This window comes from Coffea arabica, chromosome 1e (genome assembly GCF_036785885.1).
Source record: "Coffea arabica cultivar ET-39 chromosome 1e, Coffea Arabica ET-39 HiFi, whole genome shotgun sequence".
Lineage (NCBI taxonomy): Eukaryota > Viridiplantae > Streptophyta > Magnoliopsida > Gentianales > Rubiaceae > Coffea > Coffea arabica.
Window position 1 is genome coordinate 28,331,176 of NC_092311.1, and position 11,782 is coordinate 28,342,957.

Genomic DNA, 11,782 nt, shown 5'->3' on the forward strand with positions numbered 1-11,782 from the left:
ACATTAAGTTATTATCTTCAGCTCTTCAACTAAATGAAAATGAAGCTTAATATTAATCTGTACAGGCGCGTGTCATTTCGTACCTCTGGAAAAGTTAAAAAAACCACATGATTAATATTTTCGCCTTTCAGAACAAAGAGTGGTACCACAAATTTCATCATAGGTGACAACATCCTAATTAGCAAACATCATTCAACAGCCATGATTGCAAAGCTCCGAATATTTCACAGCATTGGTTGTTGAAATAAAAGACAGATATTGTGGAACTTTTAAGATCTTTATCACTTGTCATGCATCAAATGTCTATGTTTAAAGTTAGTCACACATATATTTTAGATGAAATATTCAATGCTTTATACGACTTTGATTTAAATGGTGTTTATAAAAATTTATTCTCTCCAGATTTATGTGTTTCTGGCAGTTCCGTTCCAAAAGGACCAATTAAATTTCTTGATTAGCTGTTTTTTTTTTTGTGTTTGTGGGGGAAGGGGGAGGCCATTTTTTTTTTTAACGTAGCTAAAATTTCCATTTATTTTTTGTTTCTTGTTGGATGTATCCTATTTCTGGGCTACTGAGTAAATGAGTGTTTATTTACTTCAAAGAATTCCATTCCCGGTTTTCGTTAAGTAACTGGAGTACTTTTTTTTTTTTTTGCACTTTTTTGTTGTCATGAAGGTTCAGCATTTTTTTTTTTTTGCCCTTTTGATGGTCCATGATATAACACTTCTAAATGTGCTAAACTATTAGAAGAAAATTAAAATAACTGATGCTCAGAGCACTTGCATTTGAGAAAAGAACTAGTAACCATGCAAATTTGATACTGCATTATTGGCTCCCAAAGACTAATACCTGTCTTAGAATTCAAGTGGTTTTTTATTTCCATACTGGAAAGCTGTGCATATCTTTTAGTTCTTTTAAGATTTTAGTGATGTTTTTTATTTCCCTTATCATTAATTATATTATCTTTAGTTTTGCTTGTTGCATACATTTGAAGGAATCATGTTGGAATTTCCGTACAAGGATTTTTCTGCATTATTTGATGCTCAACAAAGGTGATTTCCAATGGTAAAATATAAATTGTCTCCACTTCAAACTGCTCATTTCACCCCATAATCACTTAAAAAACTATCACTTTCTGTATATAAATTGAGTGATAGAATGCTAAGGATGCAGGCACATCATTTCCATTGAGTCTGGGATACTGATATCTGATAAATGGAGAACCAGCACGCTAGTCAAGTGATGGCTGAGGGGAGTTGCTCCAATGGAGACATGATCAACGTCCAGAACACTTCACTGGAAGCATCAGGCAATCAAGAAGTTCCAGTCAAGTCTAGAAATAAAAAGGAAGTGGCTGATAAAGTCCCATACTGCAAGCTGTTCTCCTTAGCTGATTCTGTTGACGTTGTCTTGATGGTAGTTGGTACGGTCACAGCAGTTGCAAGTGGGATTTGCGTACCCCTTTTGGCAGTGGTATTGGGAGAGACAATCAACTCTTTTGGAAAGACTCTGGATAGAAAAGAAATTGTACATGAAGTTTCAAAGGTATCAAGCACTCTAGTTTAACAAACAGATTCTTATTAACATTTTGGTTTCTTTCAGGAGATAGAAAATAGACAACGGTATGCTGTTCAGTTTGGGGTAGATATTTTGTGTAGATATTTCAAATTTTCAACTCTGTAACTTCCATTCAAAGTTATCTCAAAGAAGCTTACAATTTATACTCTGTGAATGCAAGTGTTGCAATGGTATCTTGATGGACTATGTGTCGGGAAGTCCTATTTTATCTAACTCACAAATTCATGTACAGGTATCTTTAAAGTTTGTGTACTTGGCTCTGGGGTCTGGTGTCACATCTTTTTTTCGTGAGTTACTTTCGTTTCCTGATTAGCAATGTTCTCTATAATTTCATGATGAGTTTTGGAGAAAAACTCAACATTGCGCCCTTTTTCCTTGGCAGAGGTAACTTGCTGGACAATCACAGGAGAAAGGCAGGCAGCTCGGATGAGAAGTTTATATCTGCGATCTTTACTAATGCAAGATATTGCATTTTTTGACAAAGAAACTAGTACTGGAGAAATTATTGAGAGGATATCAAGGGATACTATTATTATTCAAGATGCCATGGGTGAAAAGGTATCATGGCTCAACTCATAGTCATAACAAGAAGTTCTTAGCATCATTGGAGCATAATATGATACTTTTCTATTTGATGCAAACAACAGGTTGGAAAATTCATACAGTTGTCAGCTTCTTTTTTTGGAGGCTTTGTTATAGCTTTTATCAAGGGGTGGCTACTCTCCTTGGTAATGTTATCTTCAATCCCACCACTTGTCCTTACTGCCTTTGCAATGACTATCCTAATGGCAAAGCTAGCATCTCACGGACAAGCAGCCTATTCCGCAGCAGCTACAGTGGTTGAACAGACTCTTAGTGCTATTCGAACAGTAAGAATACTGTTAGAATGGAAATTCTGAAAATGGTGTTTTTTTAAGCTTTTTCGCTTTCAATTATACATGACTAGCAAAAGATTTTGGATTTCAGGTTGCATCTTTTACAGGGGAGATGCAAGCTATTGCAGAATATGATAAATCCCTAAATAAAGCTTACAAGTCCGGTGTGCAAGAGGGCTTGGCAGCCGGTTTGGGTTCTGGTGTCTTTATGTTTGTTTTCTACTGCTGCTATGGTTTAGCCATATGGGTTGGGGCCAAGATGATCTTGGAGAAACACTATTCAGGAGGAGATGTCCTGAATGTAACACTCGCAATACTAACGGGATCCTTGTGAGTAACATTCTTCTTTGTGTGTATGCGTGTGGGAATAGAAAAAGGAATGCTTCTTTGCATGTCATGTTTCCAAGTGTGCTTCAAAATCCACTACATTAGAATGCAGAAATTGCATAGGAAGATTTATTTCATAGGGGTTAGGATGGCCTTGACTGGGTGAATTTGATTTCATATGCATGACCCCTTGAAATGCTAATAACATCTAGCTGTTTTGATTTTCTGGCAGTTCAATCGGGCAAGCATCCCCTTGCTTGAGTGCATTTGCATTGGGACAAGCTGCGGCTTTTAGAATGTTTCAGATAATGAATAGAAAGCCATTAATCAGTCCATCCATTTTAGATGGACTGAAATTGGATAATATGGCTGGTACTATAGAATTGAAGGATGTCTATTTCAGCTATCCCGCAAGGGTACATGAACGAATTCTTAGTGAATTTTCTCTCTTCATAAAAAGTGGAACAACTGCAGCATTGGTTGGACGAAGTGGAAGTGGAAAATCAACAGTGCTCAGCCTTATCGAGAGATTTTATGATCCACAAGCAGGTGAAGTTCTGCTGGATGGTATCAACATCAAAGATTTTCAACTTAAGTGGATCAGAAGCAAAATTGGTCTTGTGAGCCAAGAACCTATCTTATTTGCTTCGAGCATTAGGGAAAATATTGCATATGGGAAGGATAATGCAAGCCTTGAAGAAATACAAGCTGCTGCACAACACGCCAATGCTGCAAAGTTCATAGAGAAACTACCTCAGGTTTAGCTTTGAGACTCTTTTGAATTGTTTACTTGGATAGCACAAACTTTATGTTTGCAAAGATGTATTTTTTCAGTAACAGTTAAACAAATTGTCATCAAAAGCTTGGCATGTAATCAATCCTTACTTTAGGTTCTGAAAAATTAAGCCGTGCACCAGCAAGTTGCAACTAAGGACAATACCATGAACCTGGAGTAGTAGTACATGAACAGATCTTTCTCATGGTTGTTAACAATGGTTTCTCCAAGATAAGTTGATAGTTAACTGGCATGGATACGAAATGAAGAAATTCAGAAGTAATAATTAAATGAAACTATCTTCATGAGAGAACTCGTCTTCTCATAACATTCCTTTCTGTTCACTTTTATTTTGACAGCTTTCCCTTTTGACATTTCTAATGTTAATATGTTCAGGGACTAGACACGATGGTTGGTTTGCATGGAATTCAGATGTCAGGGGGACAAAAGCAGAGAATCGCAATAGCTAGAGCAATTCTCAAAGACCCCAGAATTTTGCTACTGGATGAAGCTACAAGTGCTCTTGATGCAGAATCTGAGAGGATTGTGCAAGAAGCTCTGGATGCGATTATGGTCAACCGAACTACTGTTATTGTAGCACATCGTTTGAGTACAGTGAAGAACGCAGACAAAATTGCTGTAATTCATCAAGGAAAGATTGTTGAAGAAGGTCAGTACTTGTGTGATATATAAACTGAATGATCGGTTAATCACTAGTAGGTAAAAGTGATGGTTTAGAACAACAATGAATAGCTAAAATGTTTCGTGAATAAGCAAGTCTTATGTTATAATTGTAGCAGATAATTCACGACTAAGATGTCTCCAATGTTTCCCCTTTGAAAGCATTGTGATTTGAATTCCGCAAACTTAAAGGGTAAGGACCTTAGTTTTTCAAACCAAAGGATGATCAGCAGCTATCAAAAGACTTATTGGAATTTGGATGGAGGTACTTGTTATATTTTCTCATCTTATCAAGAACGATTGTTGATAAGGTTCACATATTTCTAGAAATTTTCATGCTTTGTTGAAGTTTCCTCAGAATGTAAATGAGGAGTTATCATGGTTGAGGATTCTTTTCAACTATATCTATTTCTTTCTCGTTCCATTAGGCTTATAGGAAATGCTTATTGCTAATTTAATCATTTAAAACTTTCAGGCTTACATACTGAGCTACTAAATAATCCCGGGGGAGTATATTTTGAGCTTGTACGATTACAACAGCTTAGCAAAGAATCCGATGAGCATATTGTGGATAATCAGGATGGCTCAGGGATTAAAACAGATTCAGGAAGACATTCAAGCCAGAGTATTTCCTCTCTGAGATCCATAAGCCGATGCTCATCTGGATTAAGTAACAGTAGCCATCACTCATTCTCCATTTCAACTGGTCTGCCTACTGTTGTCAATATGGTTGATATGGTAGTTGGAGAATCGCAAGAATCAGCTTCCATGCCATCAAAGATGGACCATCAAGTTCCACTTTACCGCTTGGCCTACGTTAACAAACAAGAAATTCCAGAATTATTGCTTGGTTCTTTGGCAGCTGTTGTTACTGGTGCTATATTACCAATTTTTGGTGTAGTTTTATCAGGAGCAATCAAGACCTTCTATGAGCCTGCTTATGAACTTCAGAAGAAATCAAGATTTTGGGCGTTAATGCTAATAGTTCTTGGGGGGTCTTCTTTACTGGCAACACCATTAAAAACATACTTTTTTGCTGTGGCAGGATGTAAGCTAATCAGACGAATTCGGTTGAAATGCTTTGAAAGAATAATTCATATGGACATAAGTTGGTTTGACAGGCAGGAGAATTCAAGTGGTAGAATTAGCTCTCGGCTTGCCATTGATGCAACATGTGTAAGAAGTCTAGTTGGCGAATCACTTTCCTCGCTTGTTCAGAATAGTGCAACAGCTTTTGCTGGTTTGGCTATTGGTTTTGGAGCAAGCTGGCAGTTATCTCTCATAGTAATAGTAATGTTACCACTGATTGGCCTTCACGGGTACATGAATATGAAATCCTTAAGTGGATTCAGTGCAGATGCAAAGGTTAGTTCAAGACCTTCATTACTGTTGGCAGGTTCAAATGTATGAGATATTGACTTTCGAAAGAGAAATCAGAAACTCATAATTACTTGCATTCTTGTCTGGTACAAGGTCTTGAGATAATAAGTTTAGGCACTATACCAAGTTATTCTTGTTATAACCACAGAGCCATCATTACAGTGCTTTTAAATTACAACTAGGTGCATACTTTGTTTTTGCCATAAAATTTGATATTTCTTCAGTTTTTAGAGATTTGATTAAATATCTGTAGGCAGGACAATTTGTTAATAGTTGCTGCACTGGAAGTGAAACAAACAATACTTTGAGAAATGAACAATTTAGAAATAAATAAGTACTGCAAGTGATGTTTAGTGTCTTTAGGAGTTTGTGTATGTTCTGATGATTTCAAAACTTACCATGCAAAAGGGAACAGAAGACTGATATTCGTTGCCGTACTAGATCTGAACTCGGGTGATAAGCTGACACCTTTGCATCTTCTTTGTGTTGGAAAGAAACTAATGGCCCAAATGTTTTCATAGCCAAAGTATTTGTTTCTGGAATTGAGGGATTATGCAATAAAAGTTGACATTTCATTCTGTTTACAGAAGCTGTACGAGGATTCCACTCAAGTAGCCAGTGATGCAGTTGGAAGTATTAGAACAGTTGCATCCTTTTCTGCAGAGGATAAGGTGATACAACTGTTTAAGAAGAAGTGTAAACGTCCTATGACATTAGGAATAAAACAAGGATTATATAGTGGTGTAGGATATGGTTTGTCCATGTTCTTCCTGTACTCTGCTTATGCAACCATTTTTTATTTTGGAGCTAGACTCATTAAGGCTGGCAACATAACCTTTGGTGAGGTTTTCCAGGTAAGATTCATAATCTATCGTTTTTCATTATCATTTTTCTAGCCGCTAAAGATTAAAGTCGTTTACCATTTCTAGTTGAATTTGAGCTTCCTCCACTTAACAAATTGGCAGGTTCATATCATTTCTATTACATTTGATCTTATTCCACTTAACATAATTGGCAGGTTTTCTATGGCCTGAGTTTGGCAGCTGTCAGTATATCTACATCAGGTGCCCTTAGTCCAGACACTAGCAAAGGGAGGAGTGGAGCTGCTTCTATCTTTGCACTTCTTGACCAGAAGTCACCCATAGACTCGAGTGAGACCTCAGGAATTACGTTATACAATGTGAAGGGAGAGATACTATTTCAACACGTCAGCTTCAAATATCCCAGTAGACCTGATGTTCCAATTTTTGAAGATCTTTGTTTGGCTATTGAGTCTTGCAAGGTAAAGTCTCATGAATGGTCTTCAGTTTCTTTATTTGTTTAATTTTACTTTACTTCACCCTTAGTCAGTAGGTAATCAAAAAGAGAAACTGGTTTTTAGTTGTCAACTGAAACTAATTATGTGCAGTTCGTTGTTCAGACACTTGCTCTGGTTGGAGAAAGTGGGAGTGGAAAATCTACTGTCATTTCATTGCTGCAAAGATTTTATGATCCTAATTCAGGTGAAATAACATTAGACGGAGTAGAAATCCGAAGGCTGAATTTAAGATGGTTAAGGCAGCAGATGGGATTGGTAAGTCAGGAGCCAGTTTTATTTAATGGCACAATTCGCGCCAACATTGCATATGGCAAAGAAGACAGCGCCAGAGAGGCCGACATTATATCTGCAGCGGAAATTGCAAATGCTCACAAGTTCATAAGCAGCTTACAGCAGGTCTAAACACACCATATTTCTTATCTTAGTTGTTTCCGAAATTCATAATTCATTCAAAAAGCATCTATTTGAGTTGAGTACAGAAAGATTGATCGAGTATTTTGGATCGCTTCTACGAGAAAGGAGGCAGATACATTCACTCAGACCTTTTGCAAACAGAAACTTACCTTCCTTATTACCTTGTCATCCTTTCCTGTTGACTTCACATATTTTTACTATCCAATCTTGTTTTTGACATTTTAAAGTGCTCTGTTGATTAATTCCCCAAAGATTAATAAATTCAGGGGTACGACACACAAGTTGGTGAAAGAGGGATACAATTGTCAGGAGGACAGAAGCAAAGAGTGGCCATTGCTCGAGCAATTGTAAGGTCCCCCAAGATTCTACTTCTTGACGAGGCCACTAGTGCTCTTGATGCTGAATCTGAAAAAGTAGTCCAAGATGCATTGGATCAAGCTATTGTGGGAAAAACCACAATCATGGTGGCACACAGGCTGTCCACAATTAAGTGTGCAGACTTGATTGCAGTTATTCAAAATGGAGTTATTAAGGAGAAAGGGAACCATGAAAGCTTGATTAGTATGAAAGAGGGCATCTATGCTTCCCTCGTAGAACAATATGCTTGTGCTTCATCAATGTGAAGGAAGGCTTTAACATCTTCTTTTCACAAGATTGAAGTTATAGAGCAATCTTTTTCTTCCTTTCTTGTTTTACTCTGTAATTGTGGCTTATGCAATTTGGACATGAACATATTACACTTGCAGTGTATGAAACATCATAGCCCAATCTATCTAATGAATCAGATTACTCTTCTAATACCTAGCCCCATATCAGTTTGGAAAATGAGTATCTGTAATCGACACTCTTGGGTCATGGGCTGCTTAAAGTTTTGCTTTAGCATTCTGAACCAACAATCTACAATGAATTATTGTTTTTTAACGTCAACAATCTTCACTACTCCTATATTGTGCAAGAGGGGAAGTCCAACTGAGCTTGTGTGAGGATTGGGGACTAAATCTTTAAACCAAACAAGTACACAGCTATATTTTTTTCTGAAAAAAGAAAACATCTAATCTAGTGCACAGAAGAGCTCTAAGAGGCTTCCCTGACCATTGGACCAAGACCTAATAGTTTATAATCAAAAGTTATTTGCGCAGCCTCCTGCATTGAGTGTTACAATGGGCATCAGAGCAACCCGTGTATGGCCCTTACATCAGTTAATAAGTGGTATTGGATCATGACTATACAAGGTGTGCAGAAACTTAGTGCTGTGTTGGATTAAGTACATGTTGACCTAAAGACGGGAACTGAGAACCACATCTGGTGCTCTTATAAGCTGGCTCTAAATTATGGATTAGGCAAGCTTTACAAGGATGCAAAAGCCTCAAGGGATGAATGTAAAGTCTATATCAGGTTGGAAAGTATGATCTATAAAATTAGGTTTAACATTGGGTTCAAGCATTTTAGTGCCCTGATTTACACCCAAAAGCTATTGGGCCTATCCAAAATGGGGTATCACAATTCTTTCATATGCCATTCATCTAATTATTTAGGGATAATTTCAGAAACCTCCTGTGATGCCCCCACTTCTCCCTAAGGCGAACCAAAGGGTATCCGCGGGACGCCTGCCCAACTCTTTCCAGGACTCAAGACAATTCCCGTTCAAGGTTAATGAAATGCCAGCCATCACGATGATATAAGTAAGAAAGGAAGGTCACTCCCATAAATAACATTCAAACTTACATCATGAGTTCCAAAATACGTCAAGTATCCAATCCTTACATCAAGTTCTCAAAGGTTACATCAAATTCCAAAATATACAATAATCAAGAGTCTAACCCAGTACATTGAAAAATCCTAATACAAAAGTACATTTAAAAGGGGTTTCTCCGAGGTTCACTCCAAATTCTTCCCTATTAAGGAAAACAAATCTATAGGGTGAGCAAAACGCTCGTGAGGCCAAGAACACACATGCAGGCACGTTGTTCAAGTAACAATCCCCAATTTAACAAGTAGAGCAATAATATTGCAATAAATAACAATTCGAGCAAGAAAAGTAAACAGAAACAATTCAAGGATATAGGAGCTCTCAGGAGCTATTTTCCACTTGCACGATCACGAATTTTCACGAGTTCACACTCCATCAATCGGGTAGGTTTAGTCAGTAGAACTTCACTTATCATGTCCCCTTTTCACCTTACATACCCCTGTATCGGGCCCGCCTGTCTTTTGTTTGAGGCGATACTGTTCGAGTATGTCAAGCAAGACCTCTTAATAGGTCAAGCTTTTATTTCTCATGGTTCGCCAAGGAGCGCGACCAAACCCATGCCGGCTCAAGTCCAGGGTTAGCCAGTGAGATTTGGGCGTCCCCCACTTAACACTTAAGAGTCGAGGAGATTCACTCCCATCGACTTATGCAGCCATAGCATAAATAATCACTTAAACACTTCACTTAAATTCACTTAACAAGTCACTTCAAGCAATTCAAGTATTTCATGTCACGAAATTGAAGTACACTTCACTTAAATGAGAACGAGTGTGATACAGTACACACTCGACTCAGCATTTTCAAAATATTCTATTATCAAAGCAATTAACACGTTTTCACACACTTGACACTCACCAAGTGATTCAAGTAGCAAGTACAAGCGATAAGTTAGGCGTCTCCCGTGAGATACCCTTGAAGGTCCTCTTGAGTGCCTGAACAATTAATAATAATTTATCACTCATAAACCCCAATTATCGAAGAAGATTGTACTATAGTACAATCTTATAAAATCTCATGAAAATGAGCCCTATTTACTCGTAAATCGAGGCTCAAAGACAGGGTTTTAAAGCACAAGAGAAATCTGGTTTTCATCTCTAAATTCAAGTGTAAAACGATCATGTGATATCGAAGGAAAAAGGAGAATTCGAAAAACTCCATTTCCTTAAGTTTCGAAAAATTCAGCTTTGATACGAGATTTTTGAAAAATCGTATCTCACTCTTTAAAAGTCCAAAATTGGAAAAATTGGTACCGTTGGAAACTTCTTCCAAAGTACTAAAAGTTTCTAGAAGATACTTTTCCATGATTCCAAATGGAAGACATTCAAAATTTGGCTCAAAATTACTGTTTTAGGCTATCGGGCAGTTTAGGGGTCTGTTTTAGGCCAACTTTGGAAATTCGACAAAATTCACGGAATTTGAACTAGCCTCTCAAATTTGAAACACAATTAGAGTTAGAATCAAAGTTTAAAACAAAATAAGCGGAACAAGAATTGGAGTTTTGAGCACCAAGATATGGCGGCTCAAAGTTGCTGAAAAGTGAGACCGTTAGGCCAAATTCCAAATTTAATTCACGAAAGTTGGGACTTTGGTTGAACATCGAAACGGACTCATAATAGCACCAAAATTAGTAGTATTATACTACCATATAAGAGCTATTCCTCTGTCAAATTTCCTATAAAAATACATACGGAAAGTCTGTTAACAAAATCACTAAAGTCCCACGAATTTCCAAGACAAATTTGTCTTTGTATGCAAATTTTCCTTTTCTAAATATTCGACCAATGAAAACATCTCAAATATGGTTCATTTAGGTAGACAATATCTAAGAAGCATCCAAGATGTGTTTAGTAGGTGAATAACACCAAGAATTTCGAAACAACAAGTCCCACTCAAGGTTAAGGCATCAACTAGCCAAAAGAGGGTTTTCAATCACTGCATCAGTTTCGAACTTCGGCCATAACTCACTCAATTAAACTTGGAATTGAACGTGGTTGGTGGTGTTGAAAACTAGATTCATAAAGCTACAATTTCTTAGAAGAAATAGTTTTAGAAATCTATTCACAACTAGCTCATATTTGGGTATCAACTCACCACTTAAAACAGAGCTTCCAGTAAAACGAGAAACAGAACAGGCAATTTTACAAGGTTGGTTCAGATCACTCAAGTGGAATCAGGATGTACATTTTATACCGTTGGAAATATGGGAATGTCTAGTTTCCAGTGCCACAAACAGCACTCGATTTCGACGTCGGAGTAAAAAGTTATAGCTGTTTGAAAAACACTACCAGAGCAATACGGGAAAAATTCCAGTTTTGAATGAACTTTCGAAATCACCATATTTGGCCAAAAAAATCACGTAATTTTTTGTGAAAACTTTCCACACAACTCATACAACTATATACATCATAAACAAGTTAATAGAACTTCAAAAAAATGCTCTAAAGGTCACGGCATTCACAGGGGCAGAAATGGAAAAATTTTCCCCTTCACTTCCTTTGAGCTTTCATCCATAATATCACTCATTTCTACTAATTTAAGTACTAATCCAATATTATTAACATCAAAACTCACAAAATCAGTCCATCAAGGCATAGTGGGAGTTCAAAGAGTCCACTCACCAATTTTCCAACAATTTAAAGCTACCCATAAGAAATTATGAACTCATAAGTGCTAAACAACATCCA

At 37.2% G+C, this 11,782-nt stretch overlaps 1 protein-coding gene across 2 annotated transcripts; it reads left to right on the forward strand.

The window, feature by feature from the left end:
• Nucleotides 1-353: 353 nt before the first annotated feature.
• LOC113692759 (ABC transporter B family member 11-like) lies at nucleotides 354-8,146 on the forward strand. 2 transcript variants are annotated; one of them, XM_072054060.1, is made up of 12 exons: nucleotides 354-1,545; nucleotides 1,811-1,865; nucleotides 1,961-2,136; nucleotides 2,226-2,447; nucleotides 2,545-2,783; nucleotides 3,013-3,538; nucleotides 3,952-4,225; nucleotides 4,712-5,601; nucleotides 6,204-6,470; nucleotides 6,635-6,898; nucleotides 7,025-7,330; nucleotides 7,615-8,146. In XM_072054060.1, exons 1-12 carry the CDS (start codon nucleotides 1,216-1,218, stop codon nucleotides 7,969-7,971), a joined length of 3,906 nt encoding a protein of 1,301 aa, XP_071910161.1. In that variant the 5' UTR covers nucleotides 354-1,215; the 3' UTR covers nucleotides 7,972-8,146. The 2 variants fall into 2 exon arrangements, with proteins under 2 accessions (XP_071910161.1, XP_027067107.2); XM_027211306.2 differs by having other exon boundaries at nucleotides 355-1,545; nucleotides 7,037-7,330.
• The last annotated feature ends 3,636 nt before the right edge of the window (nucleotides 8,147-11,782 follow it).

What these genes read in the sequence shown, in the direction of transcription:
- LOC113692759 (XM_072054060.1), top strand. Translation starts at nt 1,216, where the DNA reads ATGGAGAACCAGCACGCTAGTCAAGTGATGGCTGAGGGGAGTTGCTCC. An exon ending in TTGTACATGAAGTTTCAAAG is followed by an intron (nt 1,546 to 1,810) that starts GTATCAAGCACT and finishes ATTCATGTACAG; the next exon opens with GTATCTTTAAAGTTTGTGTA. An exon ending in CCTTTGGTGAGGTTTTCCAG is followed by an intron (nt 6,471 to 6,634) that starts GTAAGATTCATA and finishes CATAATTGGCAG; the next exon opens with GTTTTCTATGGCCTGAGTTT.